The sequence below is a fragment of the Dama dama genome, chromosome 23 (genome assembly GCF_033118175.1).
Source record: "Dama dama isolate Ldn47 chromosome 23, ASM3311817v1, whole genome shotgun sequence".
Lineage (NCBI taxonomy): Eukaryota > Metazoa > Chordata > Mammalia > Artiodactyla > Cervidae > Dama > Dama dama.
In genome coordinates, this window is record NC_083703.1 from 58,816,175 (window position 1) to 58,841,869 (window position 25,695).

The 25,695-nt window shown below is 44.0% G+C and overlaps 1 protein-coding gene across 1 annotated transcript; it reads left to right on the forward strand.

Moving 5' to 3' along the window:
• Positions 1-374: 374 nt before the first annotated feature.
• On the forward strand, positions 375-24,190 carry CTCFL (CCCTC-binding factor like). Its single transcript, XM_061125806.1, has 11 exons — positions 375-710; positions 807-932; positions 1,885-2,110; positions 3,997-4,167; positions 4,477-4,610; positions 9,247-9,367; positions 9,903-10,052; positions 13,445-13,605; positions 15,010-15,192; positions 23,039-23,156; positions 24,042-24,190. The coding sequence occupies exons 1-11, from the start codon at positions 375-377 to the stop codon at positions 24,188-24,190; spliced, it is 1,875 nt and encodes a 624-aa protein (XP_060981789.1).
• Positions 24,191-25,695: the final 1,505 nt, after the last annotated feature.

The following is a 25,695-nucleotide window of genomic DNA, read 5'->3' on the forward strand; positions in this document are numbered from 1 at the left end:
GTCTGTGATTGTGCCCTGGTAGGAAGCTGGTTCAGGCCACCCTTCTGTACCTGGAATGTGCATTTGCTGAAATTCTGACCAGTCGCAAGCCTTCCAGGCCTGGAATATGCATTTGCTGAAAGCTTGCCCAGGCTCAAATCTTTTGGTTCTAGAATCTTCTAGACAAACACCTACTTTAGCCTAAATCCTGCTTAGCCTCAGCCCCTTCTCAGCCTAGGCTGAGTTAACTTAGTCCTGACCCATGTGAGCCCCCAAGTCTTTGGGGGCTGGAACCTTATGGGGCCTTGATCAGCACCAAAGCCTGCTAGGCTGGACGCCCCCACTGTGCCCACCCAGACAGGCTTGCTTCTTTCTCTGACAGAGGCGGAGTCATAATGGCAGGGGCTGAGCTCTCTGTCCCCCCTGAGCAGTTCACCCAAATCAAAGAACCAGAGTTGATACCAGACAGGGCCCTGGAGGAGGAGGAGGAAGAGGAAAATGACGGGGTGTGCCGAGTAAAGGAACAGCCTGACTCTGCGGGTTTGGAGGTGGAGAGTGTTCAGGGGCCCCTCCAGACCACGATCCTGGAGGAGGTGCCAGAGCTGGTGCTCACTGCCCCGGAGGAGAGCGAGAAGCACATCCTGACCCTGCAGACCATGCACTTCCCCTCGGAAGAGGCTGAACTGCAGGACCTCAGCTGGCTGGATCCCCAGCAGGAGGAAGAGATGCAGGTGATGGTGCACCAGGCTGATAGAGGGGTGCAGTCGCTGGTGTGGTTCGGGGAGGTGGCCCAGCAGAGCCTGCACCAGTGTGTCCTCAATGTCCAGGAGGAGGTATACTCGCTGCAGGAGATGGAGGTGATGCAGTTTCAGCTTCTGGAGGAGAATGTGACCGGGGCCGGTGAAGACTATAAGTCTGCAATGAACCTGGAAGAAAGCACTGGATCCATAAAGGTACACCTGGTTTTAAGAAAAGGAAGGGGGAGCCAGAAAACTATTTTTTAGAGTTCTCCTTCCCTGGGTTGGGAAGATCCCTCAGAAAGGCATGGCTACCCATCCCTGGTGGCTTAGACGGTAAAGCATCTGCCTGCAGTGCGGGAGACCCAGGTTCAATTCCTGGGTTGGGAAGATCCCCTGGAGAAGGAAATGGCAACCCACTCCAGTACTCTTGCCTGGAAAATTTCGAGGACTGAGGAGCCTGGTGGGCTATAGTTCATGGGGTCGCAAAGAGTCGGGCATGACTGAGCAACTTCACTTCACTTTCACCCATTCCTGTATTCTTGCCTGAAGAATCCCATGGACAGAGGAGCCTGGCCGGCTATAGTCCATGGAGTCGCAGAATCAGAAATGACTGAGTGACTAACTTGTGCACTGTTACATATGGACAAGCAGTTTAAATTTTGTATTTTGAACACAGGGACTTCTCAGCTGGTCAGTGGTTAAGACTTCTCATTTCAGTGCAGGGGGTGCAGGTTTGATCCCTGTAAACTAAGATCCCATATGCCTTATGGCCAAGAAACCAAAACATAAACCAGAAGCAATATGTTAACAAATTTAATAAAGAGTTAAAAAATGGTCCACATCCAAAAAAAAAAAAAAACTTAAAAAAAAGATAAAATCAAACACAATAAAAATATGTTCCAGAAAAATCATGGAGGAACTTGTGCAGTTTTTTTAGAGTTTAAGAATATGATAAGATCCGTTGAGTTTTTAAACTGTGTTAATGTTCCATTCAAACCCTTGATGCTTAATAATTACAGTTTAAGCATTTTGGTTGCAACGGACAATTTTCTGTACTTTTTTGTGTTTTCCTCTTTGGATTTTATGGTTTCATCAAGGCAAAGAGTTAAACCAGGCTGTAATTAACAGTATTGTACTTGTTTGAATACTTGTTTTTCTGCATTAGTTCCAGAAAGGTCAGGAAGAGGAACAGCTGCTCGCTGAAGGTGGATTCAGTGAAAATACAGAAGAGCATTTTTTTCTTGTGGAAGCAAGGCCAGGAGATGAAGGAAGAGATGAAATCGTTCTGACATTTTCAAACTTAAATATGGAAGAACAAAAAGAGAAACCTGAACTGGATCAAGCACACCTTGAAAAACCCAGCACTACGAAAAATCTAAAAAAGGCAAAGGGTAGGCCAGTTCATTTGGTGCAAGAAGCTCTGCAAACAACAGGGCAACTGATTCTCTTTAGCGGGGGAGATGGCAATTTGAGTTTGTAGTGGTTGCTTTAGTCGTCTTCAGAATGGCAGGAAATTTTGAACTCTGTATTGTGAATCAAAAGCAAAAGAGTTTTGGGTTTTGTGACCAAATGTTTTAAAAGCATAGTACAGAGACTCCCTTCTACTTAGGTGCACTTAAATAGAAGTTTGGATTTCCAAGGTGGCTCAGTGGTAAAGAATCTACCTGCTAGTGCAGGAGACTTGAGTTTGAGCCCTGGGTTGGGAAGATGCCCTGGAGGAGGAAACGGCAACCCACTCCAGTATTCTTGCCTGGGAAATCCCCTGAACATAGGAGCCTGGCAGGTACAGTCCATGGGGTTGCAAAGAGTCGGAAACGACTTAGCGACTAAACAACAACAACAAATAGAAGTTTGGGCCCCATCTGCTCCCTAGTTTGCAGCCCTGGGGGTTGAGAGGTCTGATGGAGACCAAAGCAAGTGTCCATCTGGCAGATGGACAGACTGATGCCCAGAAGGCAGCCAAGATATCATCTTCTAAGGGGAGGGGATGTTTAGGTGAGGCTAGAAAAGAAGATAAACCTGACCCTCAAAAATTATTTGTTCAGGTTTTTAAAAAGTTTAGTTTTTCTTTTATCTAAATCAAGAGATTTCACCCTTGAAATTTCAACTTTAAGCTCTTTTATAAAAAGCTGTATCTGGCCACCCTTGGCTATTTCCTCCTTCTAGCAACAGTTGGTCAGGGCTAAAAAGTGATTCAGTTTAGAAAACCACACTGCCACCACTGTCCCTTCTTACTTGTGGTTAGCATCATCTCAAAGTATTTTGCAGTTTCTTCTTTGACCCATTGGTCCTTTAGGAGTGTATTGTTTAACTTCTATATATTTGTGAATTTTCCAAATTTCTTTCTTTTATTGATTTCTGACTTCAGTCTGTGATGGTCAAAGGGCAGATTATTTCTTTCTTTTTAAAATTAATTGACACTTTTTTTCTGGTTTACCCTATTGTCTTTACTGGAGAAGGTTCCATATACACCTGTGAAGAATGTATATTTTGCTCTTGTTGAGTGGAGTGTTCATAGAAGTCTATTCTGTCAAATAGGTTTATGTTGAGTCTTCTGTTTCCTTGATGATATTTTGTCTAGGTGTGCTCTTCATGGTTGAAAGTGGGTTGTTGAAGTCTCCAACTGCTATTGAAGGCTCTCTTCCTACCTTCAGTTCTTTCAGTTTTAGCTTCAAGTATTTGGGGGACTTATTATTAGGTGCATGTGTGTTTATAATTGTTATATCTTCAGGATGATTTGACTCTTTTACTGTTACATTATGTTCTTTTTAAAAAATGCTTACTTATTTATTTTTGGCTGCAAGGGCTTTTCTCTAGTTGCAGCAGAGCTGGGACTACTCTCTAGTTTCGATGCGCAGGCATCTCATTGCAGTGGCTTCTTTTGTTGTGGAGCACAGGATCTAGGGCATTCGGGCTTTAGTAGTTGTGGCACATGGGCTTAGTTGCTCTGCAGCAGGTGGGATCTTCCCTGGATCAAGGATCGAGCCCCATGTCTCCTACATTGGCAGGTGAGTTCTTTCCTGCTTCCGGGAAGCCCTACATTAAGTTCTTATCTGTCTCTGGTAACAGTTTTTGTCAGAGTCTATTTCATCTATTAGTATAGCCACCCAGCTATACTATTCTTTTGGTTACCATTTGCATAGAATGTCTTGTTGGGTCACCACGTTAGGTTAAAAAAAAAAGGATGTACCAAGTTACTTTCATGTATTTAAATGGAATTTGAACACCTAAAGAAAAATGTTTACAAGCACATAAATGTCGTCTCTCCCTCCTGCAGAAGTAAAACAAACCTTCCATTGCAACTTGTGCAAGTTCACCTCTTCTAGAATTTCGAATTTCAATCGTCATGTGAAAATTCACAGCACTGAAAAGCCCCACGTGTGTCACCTTTGTCTGAAAGCTTTCCGTACAGTTACCCTCCTTCGGAACCATGTCAATACCCATACAGGTAAACAGCTGAGGGGGGCCTTTCCCTTGCAGGATGCGTTGAGGCTTGTGTAAGAAGGCAAATCCACCAGTTTCTATATTAAAATGGTGTCTTTTTTTAGACTTTAGTTTTGTCTTTTTTTCTTCCACTTTGGTTAAAAACTTTGGATGGTCCAAAGATTTTTCTCATATCTCTCTGGAGCATTTGGTTTAAAGAGCCTCTTCTGAATTTTTAAAGCATTTTGAGACTGAGTATCATTTATACATTATAATTGCCTAAAAAAATTGTTGTTAAATCTTGTTTGAAAGAATAAACTGTGTGACTTTACAGGAACCAGGCCCCACAAGTGTGGTGATTGTGACATGGCGTTTGTCACCAGTGGAGAACTCATCCGGCACAGACGTTATAAACACACTCACGAGAAGCCCTTTAAGTGTTCCATGTGCAAGTATGCTAGTGTAGAAGTAAGTTCATTCTTTGTACTTAGTGTCTTATTAAGAAGTTTCTGTAAATCAAACTGGTAATAGAATCTCTTTCAATATCTCATTCTTGTTTCTAAATTTAATTTTTAAAACATGATTTCTTTTTTTTTCTTTGATACCAACTAGTGAAAGTAATATATTATGGTGTACAGATGACAAGTAATCTATGGTCCTTGAGAAATAATTCTCATATTTGTTTAAACATTCTACCCAGCATTCCATGCAGCACTCATTCCACAAAATCAAAATGTATTTGCTGTAACACAGAACACAGATCCGGTTTGAATTTTTGCTGAAATCTTTGAGCTTTCCTCAGTGGTACTTGGTTCCGTGCAAAGCAACTTGCTTAAAGATTTAAACATGGACATTTCTGCTCTTAAGGACAGAGAACACCTTTTTCAATCTTCAATTTTGTCATGATCATTTCAATTAGATTGGTTTATTTATGCCTTCCAGAAAACTGAGCTCATCCTCAGTGAAATGACAGCAGAAGAGTACAGTTACTCTTTAGATTTTTTATTTACTTATTTTTATTTTTGTCTGTGCTGGGTCTTCGTTGCTACACGCGGGTTTTGCAGCGAGTGGGGGCTACTCTCTAGTTGTGGAGCAATAGTCTCTAGGGTGTGTGGGCTTCAGTAATTGCGGCTCCTGGGCTCTCGAGCACAGGCTCAGCAGTTGTGGCTCACAGACCAAGCTGCTCCGCTGCATGTGAGATGCTTCGAGACCAGGGATCAAACCAGTGTCCCTCGAATTGCGAGGCAGATTCTTAACCACTGGACCACAGTTACTTTTGAATGTCACTTTTCTGCAAGTTTTAAGGACTCCACTGTCCAGTACAGCACATGCTGGGTCCTGAGCCCATTGGGCAAGGAAAAGACACTGGAACTCAACTAAGCCAAAGGGGACAGTGAAAGTTTAAATGCAGTAGTGATGCAACTGTGTTTCATCAACTAGGAAATTTCACAGACAGTGTCAGAATTTGATTCCAAAAATAATTTTATTTTTTTGCTATTACTAATTTTTAAAAATTGTTTCTCATCTGAGTTAAAGGTTGTAACTGTATAATGAAAATGTAATCAAAAGAATGTGTGGGGTCCAGCTGCTCGCCACTCAAAAGCCAATAAACAGGCCAGGTTGGTGGAAAGGAAAGTTTGCTTTATTTCAGGTGCGAGTGTAGCTCAGTCAGTAAAGAATCTGCCTGCAATGCAGGAGACCCAAGTTCGATTCCTGGGTTGGGAAGATCCCCTGGAGAAGGAAATGGTAACCCACTCCAATATTCTTGCCTGGAGAATCCCATGGACAGAGGAGCCTGGCAGGCTACAGTCCGTGGGGTCACAAGAGTCAGACATGACTTAGCAACTAAACAATCACCACCAGCAACTTGGGGGAGAGGGTGGCAGACATCTGTCCAAAGGCCAACTCCTCTCACCCCGACAAGCAGAGGGTGAGAGCCTTTATAGACAGAATTGGTTGGGGGAGAGCTACATGCAGAAACAGCAGTCATCTGTAACAATCATCTTCAAATTGGTCATCACTGTTGGGACCAGCATCATCTTGGTTGTTTTAGGTACAGTTAATCTTCAGTTCCAGGCCTTTGTTCCCATTTCTTTGAGGCCAGTTCTCAGAATTGTGGCAGAATTCTCAGAATTCTCATGTCCTGGGTGCCCTCTGGTCTTCATGTAGTTAACTTTCCTACCTGGTATTTTAGTATCTGTAAGACAGTTCACAGGATATGGCCTAGAATATTATCTATAGCCCTTGAGAAAGAACTAAAGGTCCTTCACTATGCTTAATGAAAACATCATTATTATTGAGTTGTTTTTGACTTTGTTTTTCATTTGTTTCAGCATTTCTCACTCTCTTTGACTAAAGTTTTCCACAGACAAAAGGCAGGCAGAGAACATGTTGCGGGGGCGGGGGGGTGGGGTGCAAGGACCATAGGATCCTGAAAGTGTGAGTCGCTCAGGTGTCTGACTCCTTGTGACCCCCATAGACTGTAGCCCCCCGGGTCCTCTGTCCATGGAATTCTCCAGGCAAGAATATTGAAGTGGGTTGCCTTTCCCTTCTCCAGGGAATCTTCCCAAGCCATGGATCGAACCCTGGTCTCCTTCATTGCAGGCAGATTCTTTACTGTCTGAGCCACCAGAGAAATATGGGCTCCTGCTCCATTTCAAAAACACAAATGGGAGGTTTCACAGAATGAAGCCATCTGAGGGTCGTAAGCATGGCGTGGACTTTTGGTTGCTGTCCTGCCAGTTCTCAGCACATACTTCCCAGGTTCGCTGAGACCCGTCTCTGGGGTTGACCTCAACACCGACCCTCTGCTGCCTCCTTCACCTTGTTGTTGGTTGGTTTTTTTTTTTTTTTTTTTGCACTTTTGAAGTGTAGCATGCTGGTCTGCTCTAAGGAGGAGTAGCCCAATTCCCCTGTCTGACATCACCCCTATACCCAAGTGCCAGCAGGAGTGAACCAGGCTGGGGTACAGGTATAGCAGCTTCTGAACTCCCCTCTCTCCCTATCTCACGTTCATAGCCATCCAGAGAAGGTTTACACACAGCCTCCTTTGATGGGCTTCTCTGGTGGCTCAGGCAGTAATGAGTCTGCCTGCAGTGCAGGAGACCTGGGTTCGATCCCTGCATCAGGAAGATCCCCTTGAAAAGGGAATGGCTACCCACTCTAGTATTCTTGCCTGGAGAATCCCATGGAGAGAGGAGCCTGGCAGGTTACAGTCTATGGGATCACAGAGTCAGACACGCCTATGTGACTAACACTCTTCTTTGATCATTCACACCATTCAAACTTTTCACGCTATGATTTTAAAAGTTCTTTTTGTTTTGCTTTCTGGTACACTCAAAGATATCTTTTTTTCTCCTAAAAATTTAAGCTGGGACTTCCCTGGTGGCACAGTGGATAAAGAATCAGCCTGCCAATGCAGGGGTTCAATCGCTGGTCTGGGAAGGTCCCACAAGCCACAGAGCTACTGAGCCCGTGGCCACAACTACTGAGCCCACGTGCCGCAACTCCCGAAGCCTATGCGCCGAGGGCCTGTGCTCTGCAACCAGAAAAGCCACTGCAACGAGAGGCCGACTCACCGCAACGAAGAGTAGCCCGCACTCACTGCAACTGGAGAAAGCCTGCCACAGCAGCGAAGCCCCAGTCCAACCAAAAATAAATACATAGAAATGAAAACCTAAAAGCTGAATTTTCTTTGGTTTGGCTCTTGTTTTCCAAGTCTTCTTCTGTTCTAGAATGTTCTTCAGGCTTGTGTGTAGTTGCCACACATTAGGAAACCCAGCCTAGCATAGCCCTCCTAAGATTACAAAGAGGCTGCTCAGGCATCCTCTGACATCTGTATTCCAGGCATGAGTGATTATCCTCTGTTCTACTAAAGGTAGATAAAGGCCCAAAATAAGTGATTATAGAGTAAGAACAGTTCTTGAAGGTAATAAAGTAGGCAAAAAAAAAAAAAAAAGATCAAATGAGAGGCGTGTCTGCCTTTTATCTGAGTAAGATGCATACATTCTAATCAAATTAGAATGTAGTGTATTTTTTTCTACTTAAAAGTTACTTTTCTTCTACTTAAAAGTTACTTCTCTGGTGGTACAGGGAATAAGAATCTGCTTGCCAATGCAGGGGACGTGGGTTCGATCAATCTCTGATCTGGGAAGATTCCACATGCCACGGAGCAACTAAGCCGATGCGTCACAGCTACTGAAGGCTGAGCACCTAGAGCCCATGCTCCACAGCAAGAGAAGCCACTGCAATGAGGAGCCCGCCCACAACTAGAGTAGCCCTCGCTCTCTGCAACTAGAGAAAGCCCACACACAGCAAGAAAGACCCAATGCATTCACAAATAGAATAAATACTTTTTTTAAAGTTACTTCTCATGGAGAAGCTACTGCCATGTGGAACCTATTCTTTTGTTAAAAGGTAGTTATTTGACTGCTCCAGTCGTTAGTTGCGGCCCACGGAATCTTCAGTCTTCACTCGGGTTATGGCATGTGGGATCCAGTTCCCCGACGAGGGATCGAACCTGGGCTTCCTGCATTGGGAGTGTAGAGTCCTAGCCACTGGACCACCAGGGAAGTCCCTGGAACCTCTTCTTAATTACCAAGAAGGCTTTCCTCCATCCCTGGGCTGTTTAGGGTCCACAGGACTTGGAGCTGTGAATTGCCTCCAACAGATGCAGGTCCATTCAAGAGCTCATGTTTCAAGTTTCTCTGTTTACACAAACAATAGTTTTGTGGCCTCCGCGCTCCTGCAGCATAATCTAAACTTTGCCACTTTTGAGAGGATGTTGCTTTAGAAATGAAAATAAAATCATGTTTGTGCTGAGCATCTGGATTTCCATCTTCTCTCGCAAAGAGAAGCTGAAGATGAGAGTCTCTTGATCCTCCCGCTTATTATCGCCCAAGGATCTTGGCGCATACAACTCAGATGAAGGACACCGTCCAACCCAGAGAGGAAAATGAAAGGCTTAGCATGTTTTCCAAGGTGTGAAATGGGCTCTGATATTAACGTTGGGCTCATTTACATATCTTTTATAATGCTGCTTCATTTCAAGAGTCCACAGGTTTGACGTTTCCATTGCAATAAATATCTTTCATTTGTTTACCAGGCGAGCAAGTTGAAGCGCCACATCCGCTCGCACACGGGTGAGCGCCCGTTTCAGTGCTCCCTCTGCAGCTATGCCAGCAAGGACACCTACAAGCTGAAGCGGCACATGAGAACACATTCAGGTAGGAGTTTCTCCTGCTCAAGGCCAATTAGGTAAAGCATTGCTTTCTCTGAGGGCTTCCCGGGTGGTGCTAGTGGTAAAGAACCCGCCTGCCAATGCAGGAGACACGAGAGATGCGGGTTCCATCCCTGGTTCAGGAAGATCCCCTGGAGGAGGGCATGGCAACCCACTCCAGTATCTTGCCTGGAGAATCCCATGGACAGAGGAGCCTGGCGGGCTACTGTCCATAGGGTCGCAAAGAATTGGACACGACTGGGCGACTGAGCACACAGGCATGCGTGGGTCTTGAACCATGAGCAGCCACCGGATGTTAGGAGAGTCGCTCCCTCTGGCCCACTGTCCACACAACTGGATGTGACGTCCAGCTTGATTTAGGAATCTTGTGCTCATTGGAGAGTCAAACATAGGATGAAGGAGCTGAAAAGGGAATACTGGGGGAAAGAAAGGCTTTCAGCTCCAGGTATCTTTTGGGGAGCACCAGGGTTTTCGGGATGGAGCCCCTCAGCGGAAGGTCACTGTTGTCCTCCGTGTCCCAGGTGAGAAGCCCTACGAATGCCACATCTGCCATGCCCGCTTCACCCAGAGCGGGACCATGAAGATGCACATTGTGCAGAAGCACAGCGAGAATGTCCCCAAGTACCAGTGCCCGCACTGCGCCACCATCATCGCCAGGAAGAGCGACCTGCGTGAGTGTCTGGCATCCGGAACGTCCTTTATTGTTTTTTTTCATTGGCATGTAGTTGCTTTGGGCTTTTCACCTGTTCCCTGGTGGCTCAGACGGTAAAGAATCTGCCTGCTATGCAGGAGCCCTGGGTTCAATCCCGGGATCAGGAAGATCCTCTAGAGAAGGAAATGGAAACCCACGCTGGTATTTGTGTGTGGAGAATCCCATGGACAGAGGAGCCTGGCAGGCTACAGTCCATGGGGTTGCAAGACTCGAATATGACAGAGCCACAAAGACTTTCACTTTTCATAGCTGCTTTACAGTACAACGTGAATCAGCTACATGTATACATATATCCCCTCCTTCTTGAGCCTCTCTCCCACCCCACCCCATCCCACCCCTCTAGGTCACCCCAGAACCCTGAGCTGAGCTCCCTCTGCCATACAGCACCTTCCCACTAGCTGTGTTTTACATATGATAGCGTATACATGTCAGTGCTACTGACTTCTTTTGGCTTCACTGTGTGCAGCTCTGGGAAACCTGAGGAGCCCTAGAGTTGATGCCAGGGAGGCAGTAGGATTCAAGAACTGCTCCTGGGGCTGGTTGTGTTTTTTTTTTCAGCGGTCCTATGGTGCCATCTTGTGGCTATATCACATAACTGCAGTTTCAGAGTTTGGTCCAGGTCCACTTTAGGTACACAGATGAGCTCTCACAGGCATTTGAGCTCATAATGGGCTTCTTCCGGGTGTTACTTGGCTCCATATTGGGTCTGTTTTTTCACAAATGACGAAGGAGATCAGAGACAGAAAGTGAACTTGCCCCAGAGTCCCGTGACCAGGGTGCCAGGATATGGCCTCGTTGCAGGTTCTGAATCTTTTATCAGTGTTCTGTCCAGTGACACTCAGCAAGCTTTTCTTAAGCCACTGCTGTGACCCTGAAACGTTATGGGAACTAAAGGTACAAAAGTAAGAAGTGGGACATGGTTCTTCCCATAAGGAACTTGCTTCAGTGAAAGAGTCCTCTTCCTGTGACATGAAATGCTCATTGTGACCAGGTAAACCATCATAACAGAGGAGGCACCTTGAGCAGCTCTGAGTGCTGGGTTGAGAGCTGGGATCATATGCCACCTGCAGGGGAAACTGGTTGTAGTTGGTGTCAGGGGTGGGGGACAGGGAGAGTGAGTTTGCCAGTCTCTCTCCTTTGTTCCAGGGTTCCTGGTCCCTTAGTTTCCACTGCCTCTGTCCTCTTCCTAAAACATATAACACTGTAATGCTCAGAATATGCCAGCAGAGATAGAGTCCCCAGTTTGCCCAGAGAAATTCTACAGATGAGAGACACTATTTTGAAAACATTTCTGAAAGGATAAAGGTGTTTAGTGAAGGCTTAGCTTTTATTTTTCATTCAAAATCTTTGTCAGTTGCAAAACACAGCCCAGCAGGACCTTGTAGGGCGTGAATCATGAGCCAGTTGCCAAGAAGGGACATTTTCGACACCACCACCAAGAAATACAGGCTATGGCCCATCTGAGTCAGTGACACCCTCCATACATGTCATGAGATGCTCTATAAACAAGCTCAGCCTTCCTTCTTGTCTCTATGCTGCTGCTAAGTCACTTCAGTCGTGTCCGACTCTGTGCGACCTCATAGATGGCAGCCCATCAGGCTCCCCCATCCCTGGGATTCTCCAGGCAAGAATACTGGAGTGGGTTGCCATTTCCTTCTCCAGTGCATGAAAGTGAAAAGTGAAAGTGAAGTCGCTCAGTCCTGTCTGACTCCCAGCAACCCCATGGACTGCAGCCTACCAGGCTCCTCCATCTATGGGATTTGCCAGACAAGAGGACTGGAGTGGGGTGCCATTGCCTTCTCCGTCTTGTCTCTATAGAAGATACCAAACTCTTTAAATGACTGAGTCGGCACACCTGGTGTGTGTACCTCCACCCAACAGTTGCTGACTTTAGTTTAGCCTCTGACACTAAGGATCACAAAGTCAACTCGCACTAGACTCAGTTGACAAGAATATCTTAGAGTGTGTCTGTCAATTATGACATAGGAAAAATCAGAAGATTGACATCTAACAGAACTTCTGGGCTTTTAAGTCAGAATACAGAGGTTAGGGACTTCCCTGGTGGTCCAGTGGTTAACACTCAGAGGTCCCAATGCAGGGGGCCCAGGTTTGATCCTTGATCAGAGAACTAGATTCTGCATGCTCCAACTAAGACCTGGTGCAACCAAATAAATATATATATTTTTTAATTACACAAAAATGCAGAATTTATATCTTTGTTATATAAAACCATCCTAGGCGACACATTGGTAAAAACCCGCCTGCCAATGCAGGAGACGCAAGACACAGGTTCTGTCCCAGAATCGGGAAGATCCCTCGGAGAAGGAAATAGCAACCCACTCCAGTATTCTTGTCTGGGAAACCCTGTGGACAGAGGAGCCTGGTGGGCTACAGTCCATAAGGTTGCAAAGAGTCGGACACAATCAGCGTGTGCACAGACACGCACGTAAAACCATCTTAACATTATCCTAAAAATCCACCCACATAGTAAGGTTCTCCAAGTGCTTTGTTTAATGAATATGTTGGGTCCAATATGTCCTACCTTATGTACTTAACTCCATGAGAAATATTAGCATGAGATGTCAGTACACTGTGCATTTAAAACAGCTGTTTTCAGCTGAGAATGACTTTACGGCTGGGGAGGTGGGCATTTGGCAGTATCTGGAGGCACTTTGGTGGTCACCCTGGGGAGGAAGGGATTCAGCTGGTGCTAGAGGGTGGAGGCCAGCATTTTTGCTAAACATACATCCTGCAGCACCCAGGATGCCCCCACCCTCCCAGGAAAACATCAGCCAGCTTCAAGTGTTACTACCAGCAGACCCCATTCTGTTGCACTTTGCTTTATTGTGCTCCTCAGAAGCTGTGTTTTTTACACATTGAACGTTTGTGGCAACCCTGCATTGAGCAAGTCTATTTGTACCATTTTTCTCCAGCTGCATTTGTTCACTTCTTGTCTCTTGTATCACATTTTGGTATAAATCTCACAATATTTCAAATCCTCCACCAGCAAAAAGATTATGACTTGCTGAAGGCTCAGATGACAATTAGCATTTTTTAAAGCAGTAAAGTAGTCTTAAATTAAAGCGTGTATCTCGTTTTTTAGACACAGTGCTACTGCACACTTCATAGACAATAGTCTAGCATAAACATAAGATTTATAGGCACTGGGAAGCAAAAACATCCATGTATTAATATTTGTTTTATTGGTTATCATAATGGTCTGAAAGGGAACCTGCAGTATCTCTGAGGTCTGCCTGTAGTTCCAAGGCTGAGAAACTCTATTTGAAGGGTAGGGGGAATCGACCTCACAGAAAATAACTTCTTGTACACGATGCTCCATGATGCTTTTAGGTGTCCATTTGCGCAACCTGCACACATATGAGACTGTAGAGATGAAGTGCCGTTACTGCCCTGCTATCTTCCACGATCGCTACAGTCTCATCCAGCACCAGAAAACTCACAAAAATGAGAAGAGATTCAAGTGTGACTACTGCAGCTATGCCTGCAAGCAGGTACTGTGTGTGTATCAGGGACTCCGGGCAGGTGCTGGAGGGCAGGGGGAGATGGAAGAAGGAAGGGCTGGAGTGGGATTGTCTTTCACTTTGAACATATTCTGGAAAATCATGCCTTCCATAAAAGAGACTGTTCAGAATAGCCAGCAGACAGCTGTGCGTGAGCCAAGAGTTGCTTTTACAGTGTGGGTTCAAAAGTGTGGCTCACAGACCCCTTGAGGTCCTTGAAGCCAATCAGAATCATAAGGTCAAAGTCACTGTTATTAAGTAGTTATGCTGCCAACACACTCTCTGCCCTTTCGCTATGTGACGTTGGCATTGATGGTGCAAAAGCAGTGGGGCTGCCCGAACGTGCGTCAGAGCGGCCACGCCAAGCAGGACCGCTGTGTGTCTTGTTTTTTAATTAATTTATTTATTTTTGGTTGTGCCGGGTCTTTGGTGATGCATGTGGCCTTTCTCAAGTTGTGGAAATTGGGAGCTACTCTCAAGTTGCAGCGCGTGGGTTTCTCATCGCGGTGGGTTCTCGTTGCAGCACATGGGGCTCTAGGTGCGCAGGCTTAGTAGTTGCACCACGTCAGCTCAGTCATCCCACAGCATGTAGAATCTATATTTTTGTCTTGATTCCCCAAATGAGTTACTCATATAAATCTTAGTTAAAATTTCTGGTGATTTCTTTGTTGAGAACAATGATTTTCACCACTGTGCTTTTAAATCGATTTGGAGATTTGCTGTAACACCATCGGGTAATCGCCAGGAAAATGTTGAGATGCTTAACTTCCTTCGACCCCCAAATATCCGCTGAACTGAAACTCTAATGATAAGTTTTCAAGTTTACAGGATCTGTCTGCTCTTTGTAAACTCGGATCGTGGCAAATAATTATAGAAATGAGGCTGCGGCTACATGAGCTCTTCTGGAGAGGAAATTGATTTCGGTTTCACTCTTCCAAGTGTGGTCTGCCTCATCCCCCCGGGAGTGAAGGACCGGCTGGGATTAATCGTGAGAACTTGGTAATCTGGTGGCAAGGACCGGGTAAGACCGTGCTTCCTAGAGGCCATACTATGCTGCTTCGGTAGTAGTGCTGTGTTGAGAATGCATTGGCTTTATTTTTTCTTAAAAATGCACACATCTTTGGAGGAGGGGGGAAAGGTATGCAATTAATAATGGGTCTTCCCCAATGGCTCAGCGGGAAAGAATTTGCCTGCAATGCAAGATGCTGGTTCAATCCCTAGGTCAGGAAGATGCCCTGGAGGAGGAAATGGCAACCCATTCCAGTATTCTGCAGGCTACAGTCCATGAGGTCACAAAGACTCAGACAGACTGAGTGACTAAGTACACACAATAAACAATGCCTGATACTAAAAAATTGTCAGTAGCTAAGCCTGTTTGTTTTCCTTGCCTTCCAGGAACGTCATATGACAGTTCACATACGTACCCATACCGGAGAGAAGCCATTTGTCTGTCTCTCCTGCAATCAATGTTTCCGACAGCAGCAGCTTCTAAATGTGCACTTCAAGAAATACCACGATGCCAATTTCGTTCCGACTGTTTATGAATGCCCCAAGTGTGGCAAAGGTTTTTCCCGCTGGGTAAGCTCACTCAAGTCACAATAAATCCTCCTTAAAAAGATCCCGGGATCCCCCAGGCACAGTGTCACACCCAGGCAGTTTCAACCTGATTATAGAAACTTGCTAGGATTTACCATAGCATCTGTCATGCCTTAGGAAAGTGGTTATTAGTTTTTTGGAGTCATGAAGTCTTGGAAATCTTATATAATAAACGTGTCGTCTCCCTTCTGTGGAAAAAGACAATCCTGCAGACAGAATCTTGCAAATGGCTTTAAGGGAAGTCAGACTAAAGAACCCCTGCTTCTCAGGTAACATTTTAAAGAATTGTCCTTGTGGATTCGATTTAGGCTACTTCACATAGAGAATGCTGTTTTTCATACATTTTGTAAATATTCTTAGATTCGTGCCATTGGTACTATGCCGAGAAATACACTTACTATTCTATTTATCATTTTTCAGATGTTGTATCTATGGCATCACGAATTACCCCCAACGTACTGGCTTAACACAGCTCACATTTGTCCTGTCTCATTTTCTGTGGCTGAGGAAGCTGGGGTGGTTCTGGCTCTGGGTCTCTCATGAGTCGCAATCAGCATGTTGTCAGGGTTGTAGTCATTTGAAGGCTTGACGAGGGCTGGAGGGACCACTTCCAAGCTGGCGCTCTCAACGTGGCTTTTGGCTGGAGGCCACAGTTCCTGACCACATGGACCTCTCCACTGTGTTGCTCAAGTATCCTCATAACCAGAGTGAGTGAGAGAGAGCAAGGAGGAAGCCCTGGTGCCTTTTGTCCCTAGTCTTAAAAGTGACACGACCCTGCTTCTGTTCATTGCAAACGCATCACATAATTCAGGCCCTATTCCAGGGATGGGGAATGAGTCCCTTTCTAAAGAAAGAAGTATCAATTTATGGACATTTTAAAGGCACCAGAGATGATTAGCCAGATTCCTAGATATGATGTATGCTTCACTCTAACTTTATAAAAGCTTAAAATGATCTGAATTTTATTATTTTATGGAGGAAACTGTCTTTCCTCTTAGGAGACGATGGTAGGGTCATTGTGTTTTTGGGGTAGTGTCATGGGACACTTAGAGTGTTCATGCTAACACTTTTACTTTAGAGTGTTAATGCTAAAGCTTCAGAATTCAAACAGAAGCAGTGGCAGTGCTCCAGAAACAGTGTCATTCATGCTGAGTTAAAATTGTAAAGAAGCCACAGGAAAACAGAGAAAAGAATAAGTCAGCCTCATAGACTCGTTCAGAACATATAATCGGAAGTTTTGAAACTTTTCCTCCTATTCAAGCAAGCACATTGGGACTTGCGTCTAGAATGTATAAAGAACTTTTACAGCTCAATAATAAAAAGATAAGTATTCTTTTAAAAACAGGCAAAGGATCTAAGTAGACATTTCTCCAAAGAAGATATACAGATAAACCATAGGCTTATGAAAAGATTTCTCACTAAGGAAATGCAAAGCAGAATGATGGTGAGCTACCCCATGGGACAGTCATCAGGATAACTGTCATCAAAGAAGACAGATCATAAAAGATGTGGGGAGACTGGACCCTCATACACTACTGGTGAAATTTTTAAATGATGAAGTCACCGTGTAAGAGAGCCTGGCAGGTCCTCAAAAAGTTAAACATAGAGTTACCATGTAACCTGGCAATTCCACACCTAGTCGTGTAACCCAAAGAAGTGAAAACTTATGGCTACACAAAAATGTGCACACAGCCGTTCACAGCAGCATTATTCATTAAAAAGTGGAAACTCCCCAAATGTCCATCAATAACAAACAGATAAAATGCTGCCCATCCGTTTGATAGAATATTTGCTGTTCAGTCGCCAAGTTGTGTCCAACTCTTTGGGACCCCATGGACTGTAGCACGCCAGGCTTCCCTGTCCCTCACCATCTCCCAGAGTTTGCCCAAGTTCATGTCCTTTGAATCAGTAATGCCATCCAACCATCTCGTCCTCTGTCACCTCCATCTCCTCGTACCCTCAGTCTTTCCCAGCATCAGGGTCTTTTACCAGTGAGTTGACTCTTCACATCAGGCAGCCAAAGTACTGGAGCTTCAGCTTCAGCAACAGTCCTTCCAATGAATATTCAGAGTTGATTTCCTTTAGGAATGACTGGTTTGATCTCCTTGTAGTCCAAGGGACTCTCAAGACTCTTCTCAAGCACTGCAGTTCAAAAGAATCAATTCTTCAGCGCTCAGCCTCCTTTATGGTCCAACTCTCACATCCATACATGACTACTGGAAAAACCACAGCTTTGACTATATGAGCCTTTGTCCACAGAGTAATGTCTCTGTTTTTTAATATGCTGTCTAGATTTGTCATAACTTTTCTTCCAAGGAGCAAGCAGCCTTTAATTTCATGGCTGCAATCACCATTCACAGTGATTTTGGAGCCCAGGCCTATTTACAGCAGTTTCTTTTATACAGTACATCATGTCCAGCTAACAAGAAAAAATTCCAAAACATGCCAAACAGCAAAAATAAATAAATAAAAATTTGAAGAGAGTGAGCATCAGGAGGGCCAGGGACCTTGGAATTATCAAACAGGAGTTTAAAACAACTATGATTCATATGCTAAGAGCTCTAACAGAAAAAATAGGCAGCATACCATGTAAGCTGAGCTGGAAATCCTAAGAAAGAACTGAAAAGAAATGCTGGAGATCAATAACACTATAACAGAAATGAAGAATGCTCTGATGAATAAAGTCAAAGAAGAACCAAATGAGTAGAGAAATATTCCAGGTTTATGGATAAGAAAATTCAGTATCATCAAGGTATCACCTATAGATTCAGTGCAATTTCCATCAAAGTCTTGGCAAGTTACTTTGTGGTTACTGACAAACTGATTCCAAGGTTTACAGAGAGAACAGAAGACCCACAATATTGGAGGAGAAGAATGAAGTTGGGAGACTCATGCTCCCTGACTTCAAGACTTACTGTAAAGCCTTAGAGACTTCCCAGGTAGTCCAGAGGTTAAGAATCTGCCTTCCAATGCTAGGGACACAGGTTCAATCTCTGGTCGGAGAATCAAGATCCCACATGCCTCAGGGTGACTAAGCCCGGGTGTCACAGCTACTGAGCCACATACTCTAGAGTTCCCAGGACGCAACAAGGGATCCCGAGTTGCTGCAACTAAGACCCGATGCAGCCAAATAAATAAATAAACTTTTTTTTAATATACAAAATTATTTAAAAAAAAAAAACTTCAGATAGTGTGATGTTGGTGCAAGAACAGACCAACAGATCAATGGAACAGAATAGAGACCCCAGAAATAGACCTCCCAAAACACAATCAGCTGATCTTTGAAAAAGCAAAAGCAAGACAATGGAGAAAAGATATTCTTTTCAACAAATGATGCTGGAGCAATGGGACACCCACATGCCGGAAAAAAAAAAAAAATCGAGATCCAGGCCTTACACTCTTCCAGAAATTAGCTCAAAATGGATCACAGACCTACAGGTTTAAAAAAAAAAAAACAAAACTGTAAAAATCTTAGAGTATAACATGGGGGGAAAGTTCTGGATGACCTTGGTATGGTGATGTCTTTATAGAAAAAACACCAAAGACATGATCCATGAGAGAAACAACTGATACAGTGGGCTTCAATAAAGTTAAAACAACTTCTGTGAAAGACTATGTCATAAGCTATATAAGCTACATAAGCTACAAACTAGGAGAAAATATTTGCAAATGTCAAATCTGATGAAAGATTTATCAAGAATACAAAGAACCCTTAAAACTCAACCACAAGGAAACGACCCAATTAAAAAATGGACCAAGGATTTTAACAGACACCTCAGTGAAGAAGATAATTGTCATTATTGTTCAGTCGCTAAGTTGAGTCTGACTCTTTGCAACCCCATGGTCTGTGACACCTCAGGCGCCTCTGTCTTCCACTTCCACTAAGTTCATGTCCATTGAATCAGTGATGCCATCCAAACATCTCATCCTCTGTTGCCCTCTTTTCCTTTTGCTTTCAGTTTTTCCCAGCATCAGGGTCTATTCCAGTGAGTTGGCTCTTTGCACCAGATGGTCAAAGTACTGGAGCTTCAGCATCAGTCCTTCCAATGAATATTCAGGGTTGAGTTCTTTCTTTTAGGATTGACAAAGGTCCCTCCAGTCAAAGCTGTGGTTTTTCCAGTGGTCATGTATGGATGTGAGAGTTGGACTATAAAGAAAGCTGAGCGCTGAAGAATTGATGCTTTTGAACTGTGGTGTTGGAGAAGACTCTTGAGAGTCCCTTGGACTATAAGGAGATCCAACTAGTCCATCCTAAAGGAAATCAGTCCTGAATGTTCATTGGAAGGACTGATGCTGAAGCTGAAACTCCGATACTTTGACTACCTGATGCGAAGAACTGACTCATTTGAAAAGACTCTGATGCTGGGAAAGATTGAAGGTGGGAGGAGAAGGGGACGACAGAGGATGAGATGGTTGGATGGCATCACCGACTCAATGGACATGAGTTTGAGTAAACTCCAGGAGTTGGTGATGGACAGGGAGACCTGGCATGCTGCAGTCCATGGGGTCACAAAGAGTCGGACATGACTGAGCGACTGAACTGAACTGAACTGAGTGGTTTGATCTCCTTGCAGTCCAAGGGACTCTCTAGAGTCTTCTCCAGCACTACAATTTGAAAGCATCAATTCTTCAGCACTCACCCTTCTTTATGGTCCACTTCTCACATCTGTACATGACTACTGGGAAAACCATAGCTTTAACCAGACAGACCTTTGTCAGCAAAGTAATGTCTCTGCTTTTTAATACGCTATGTTTGTCACAGCTTTTCTTCCAAGGAGCAAGCGTCTTTTAATTTCATAGCTGCAGTCACTGTCCTCAGTGATTATGGAGCCCAAGAAAATAAAATCTGTCACTGCTTCCGCTTTTCCCCCATCTATTTGCCGTGAAGTGATGGGACCGGATGCCATGATCTTCTTAGAAAGGTATACAGATGGCAAATAAGCCTACAAAAAATTATTCCCCATCATATGTCATCAGGGAAATGCGAATTCAAACAATTGCTATTTTACCGAAACATGTATAATAACTTGTTAGAATAAACGTCATTTTGTTTAACACTTTAAAAAAAAAAATTAGATGCCACGACACACCTATTGGAGCAGCCAAAATCCAGAACGCTGACAACACCAGATACTGGCAAGGATGTGGAGCAACAGGAACTGTCATTCGTTGCTGGTGAAAGTGTAAAACAGCGCAGCCACTTTGGAAGACAGCTTGGAAGTTTCCTGCAAAACTAAACGTACTCGTAGAGTACTACAGGACAGTCCAGCAATCGTGTTCTTTGATATTTGCCCCCAAAGAGCTGAAAGTTTATATTTACATACAAAGCTGCTCACGGGTGTTTATAGCAGCTTTACTCATAATAGCCCAACTCGGAAGCGACCAAGGCTTCCTCGAGTAGGTGGATGGATACATAAACTGCGGTGCATCCAGACAGTGGGATGTTATTCAGTGCTAAAAGGGAGTGAGCCATCAAGCCATGAAAAGACACGGAGGAACTGTACATTCTCATTAGGTGAAAGAAGCCAGTCTGAAAAGACTACAGATTGTATGATTCCCACTACATGACTCTCTGGAAAAGGCAAAACTATGGAGACAATAAAAAGATCAATGGCCTCCAAGGGTTGAGCTTGATGGAGGAATGAACAGGCACAAAACAAAGAATTTTTAGGGCAGAAAATCTCTACCTCCCTCTCAATTTTACTGAGAATGTAAAACTACTCCAAAAAAAAAAAACAAACTGTTTACATAAATGAAAGCCTATATGTATACTCAAATTCAATTTAGTTTTTAAAAAGTAGTTGAGAACAGACTAGTGGACCCAGCAGGGGGAAGGGGAGGGTGGGACGAATGGAGAGAGTAGAATTGACATATATACACTGCCGCGTGTAAAACAGTGGGAAGCTGCTATGTAGTGCAGGGAGCTCAACTCAGTGCTCCGTGATGACCTAGAAGGGTGGGATAAGGGGTGCAAGAGGGGTCCAAAAGGGAGAGCATGTATGTACACCTATGGCTGATTGAGGCTTACCCAGTGCCTCAGTGGTAAAGAACCCACCAGTGATGTAGAAGACACAGGAGACGCGAGTTTAATCCCTGGGTAGGGAAGATCCTCTGGAGGAGGGCATGGCAACCCACTCCAGTGTTCATGCCTGGAGATTCCCATGGACAGAAGAGCCTGGCTGGCTGCAGTCCACAGGGTCGCAAAGAGTTGGACACGACCAAGCATGCGGGCGTGCATAGCTGGTTGACTTTGCTACACGGCAGATACCAACAACACTGTAAGGCAGTCATGCTCCAATCAGAAGTCAGGGATCCACCGACTTCCTGTCTGTAACACACAGCGGGCCCTGTGTACTCCTCGAGGCAGGAAGACTGGAGTGGGTGCCAGAATGTCACCCCCGCTTCCTCCCCAGAAAGGACCCCCACTCTGGATTCGGAGTACCAGGGGCCTCCTCTCTTGAGAAACGTTTCCCTGACACGAATGTTTGTTGTATTATTATTACACTTTGCTCTCTGGGCCCTAAATGTTGATATGTGCTAAGTCGCTCAGTCACATCTGACTCTTTGTGAGCCTGTGAATTGTAGCCTACCAGGCTCCTCTGTCCAAGGAACTCTCCAGGCAAGAACACTGGAGTGGGTTGCCATTTCCTTCTCCAGGGGATCTTCCTGACTCAGGGATCGACCCCTCACGTCTTATGTCTCATGCATTGGCAGGCGAGTTCCTTACCACTAGCGCCATCTGGGAAGCCCCAAATATCGATATGTTTACTTAAAATCTTACCCCACTTACTTTTTAAAGGCTTGATGTTTTTATTTGTTTTGTTTGTTCATCCAAAACTGGTATCGGGGTCCTTAGCCATGAACTTCGTGACGTTGTTGGGAAGTCCGTGACGTTGTTGGAAAGTTGTAGATGGAGATTTACGAACTTTGCTGGGGGTAGAGCCATTGCTTTTATCATATTCACAGAAGAATCTTTGACTCCACAAGGCTTGGTTTTACATCCATTATCACTCTATTAACCAAGGATTGGTACACTTTTTTTCTGTAAAGGGTTAGAAAGTAAATATTTTCAGCTTCGCAGATAAGTTTCTGTCCCAGCTACTTAAGTCTGCTGTTGAAGCAGTGTTCCAACCCCTATGGCTAAGCATAAAATGGAAGAAATTTAAATAATATTTCCCCTCCCCTGACATGTGAATCCTCCCTCCTCATCCCCATACACCAGGACGGTCCTTAGCACCACACTGAAGTCAAAATGGAAATTAGGAGGCGTGTTTTATATAATGGACGTATTTAATGACATGCTGCCAATATCTTACTTTAGTTTTTGAACTTGTCAGATAGTGTAAGTGTTCTCACTTATTTTAAATCATCCTGAGTGTTTGCTGACAAAAATAGACGGTTAATAGGTCTGAAATGAAAGCTCTGAGCTGCCTTTTTAACTCCAGATGTTGTATGATCTTAATACCTTCCTGGGGGAAGCTGACAGCACAGTGAAATGTACATGGTATATCATTGATTTTCATAAAATCCGGGATAAAGTCTATTGAATTTTTCAAGCCTCGCTTCATAGAGTAAAAACAGTCCAGAAAAATAAATTTTGTCTTCTCACTGACGCCTATGATGTTTAAAATATTTAAAGATGAGCAGGATTTTGGCTCGACCTAAACACAACAGAAAGCAGTCTCCTTTACAAAGTTGTCTTGTTTGTAGAAACTATGCGAGGCACGCTCTCTTCCCTTCGTCCTGTCTCTTTAGCCTGGGTTTTCCAGGCCGGTCCTGGCAACAATGACTTGCCCTCTGCTGTGTCGTTTCTCTCTCCCCTCCACAGAGCAACATGCACAGACACTCGGAAAAATGTAACTCCGGGCAGGAAAAGCCGGCCACCATGGAAAAAGAAACAACAATGAAGAAGCCTGCCAACCCAAGAGAGCCAGCCAAGGAAGACGGTACCTCGTTTTAAACCAACTGGGTTTTATTCCACAGTGGTTTCTGGTTGTACATTTCCCTGGGTCCTGGGAGTTACTGTGAAAGGGAACCCTAAGTGCCGACCCCAGCAGGCGCCTGGTCCTAGCAGTGTTGCTGCTGCCGCTGCAGTGGGTGGGTTGGAAAAGTGGGGTGATGATAGCAGTGAGGAATCTGAGAGGAACGAGCCTGGGGGCCTGGTGGATCCACACCCCCGTCTCATGGGGTCCTGGCTGGACGTGTGAGCTGGGCGGTGACGTCCTTGGCCACCCTGGTGGACTGTCCCTGGGCCTCATGGAGTTGCTGGGCGCCGTGTCCATCTCCTGGAGATGCTACAGCAAATGACCATGTTGTTATCATTGTTTAGTCACTCAGTCATGTCCGACTCTGTGACCCCATGAACTCCAGCACGTCAGACTTCCCTGTCCTTCACTATCTCCCAGATTCTTCACTATCTCTCTCAAATTCATGCCCATTGAGTTGGTGATGCTATCTAACCATCTCGTCCTCTGACTTGCCCTTCTGTTGCCATGAGTCTTTCCCAGCATCAGGGAAGTCTTTTCCAGCACTTCACGTCAGGTAACCAAAGTATTGGAGCTTCAGCTTCAGCATCTGTCCTTCCAATGAGTATTCCCAGTTGATTTCCTCTAGGATTGACTGGTTTGATTTCCTTGCTGTCCAGAGGACTCTCAGGAGTCTACTCGAGCACCACATTTGTACTGTTCTATAAACAGAAGGATTACTTTCTAAAACGCTTACTGCCATGCTAAAAATTCAGCAGTTACTTCCAAGATACAGTTGCACCATCTATCAATTTTAATTTCTCAGCTTTATTTTAAATATACCAACCCTGTGCCTTTTTCCCCAAGGAGCCACAGCCGAGGAGGTATCCCTGGTGAGTGGAGAGCTGTACCCAGAAGAGACGGTGCCCATTGACTTCATAGAAGCCAAGACCGAAGGCGAGGACCTGGAGGAAGACCTGACCTGTGACATGATCCTAGCTTTGATGGATAAGTGATAGGAGGCAGGGTTCAGTCTCACAGCCACGGAATTCTTAAATAGAGTTACAAGGTTTTAGCACTGTGTTTGAAACAATTGAATTCATCATAGCGAATTATCATAGTTTTTTCTATAGCTTGTGGTAGTGCCTAGAATTCTTTGCCTATTTTCAACTGGATGTTGCAAAACATTGCAGATATTGGATGAAGGGCCCAAATCCTGAATTGGAGGATAAAACCTCAAACCTCTGAATTTGTTTGCTTGATGCAGACAACATGGCCCATGATGAACGAGCAATAATTTTTGGATAAGAGTTATTCCATCGTAGTAGTGACTATTTAGTGTTTCAGCAAATAGTGTCAAACACGGGAAACTATAGATTACATTGTACACACCCATGATATTTCCGATATTATAAGTTTTAACACGTAGACTACTTTTGTGTCCATTTTTTAATATAAATAAATTTCCATAAAATTTAAGGCTAAATTTAATGTAATATAATAAAATGTAATGCTTTTAGTTAGTTTTAAGTTCAACATGAAATATCTTAATGTTATTTTAAAAACTGAATAGAAATAAGAAACTTTAAACTGGAAAATGATGAGTAAATTTTTTACTTTAGTTGATGAGCAAGACTCGATTTTAGATTTTGTATTCTTTCTTCATGTCATTATTTGGCATGTATGAAACCCCTCCCCCCATTACATTCCATTATTGCTTATTAATTACTAGATCAATTGGTCACCCTTTTGTTTTGCTAAAACACTTTTGTTTATATTTTTTAAATAATTGGCAGAGAAAAAACATAAATACCCAATAATGCGAATGTGTACCTGTAAAGAATTTGTACTTTTTTAGAGCTCCCTATAATGAGTATTCCTCTTTTGCCAATTGAATTTTCCCACATTTGAGCAGCATGTGAAATGCCTCTTTTACTTAAAATTAACTAGTACCTATTTTTATAGTGAGGGTTTCCCATGTGCCTCAGGGTAAAGAACCCACCTGCCAATGCAGGAGACTTGGGTTCAATCCCTGGGTGGGAAAGAGCTCCTGGAGGAGGAAATGGCAACCCACTCCAGTATTCTTGCCTGGAGAATCCCATGGACAGAGGAGTCTGGTGGGCTACAGTCCATGGGGTTGCAAAAGAGCCAGACATGACAGCAACTAAACATTTATACTGAGTCATATTTTTCTTCTTAGCTCAGCAACTGCTTTTGCTGTGAACTCTTCCCCCCACCCCATATTTTAAAATCATTGATAGGCCCTAAATTCTTTTTTTTAGCTTTATTGAGATGTAATTGACAAAATTGTAAGGTTTTTAAAGTGTACCTTGTGATGACTTGATAAACAATTTGATGTACCTATACATTGTAAAAGAATTTCTCCCATCTCATTAACTAAATTCAAATTCTTAAAATGCTGATCTGCCCAAGTTCAGAAGGCCCATGTAAGGTGAACACATGGAAGCAATTTCCTAGCAGGAAAGACAGTATATTCATTTTATGACAGTGAATTAATTGA

What these genes read in the sequence shown, in the direction of transcription:
- CTCFL (XM_061125806.1), top strand. Translation starts at nt 375, where the DNA reads ATGGCAGGGGCTGAGCTCTCTGTCCCCCCTGAGCAGTTCACCCAAATC. An exon ending in AAAGCACTGGATCCATAAAG is followed by an intron (nt 933 to 1,884) that starts GTACACCTGGTT and finishes TTTCTGCATTAG; the next exon opens with TTCCAGAAAGGTCAGGAAGA. An exon ending in AGAGCCAGCCAAGGAAGACG is followed by an intron (nt 23,157 to 24,041) that starts GTACCTCGTTTT and finishes TTTTTCCCCAAG; the next exon opens with GAGCCACAGCCGAGGAGGTA.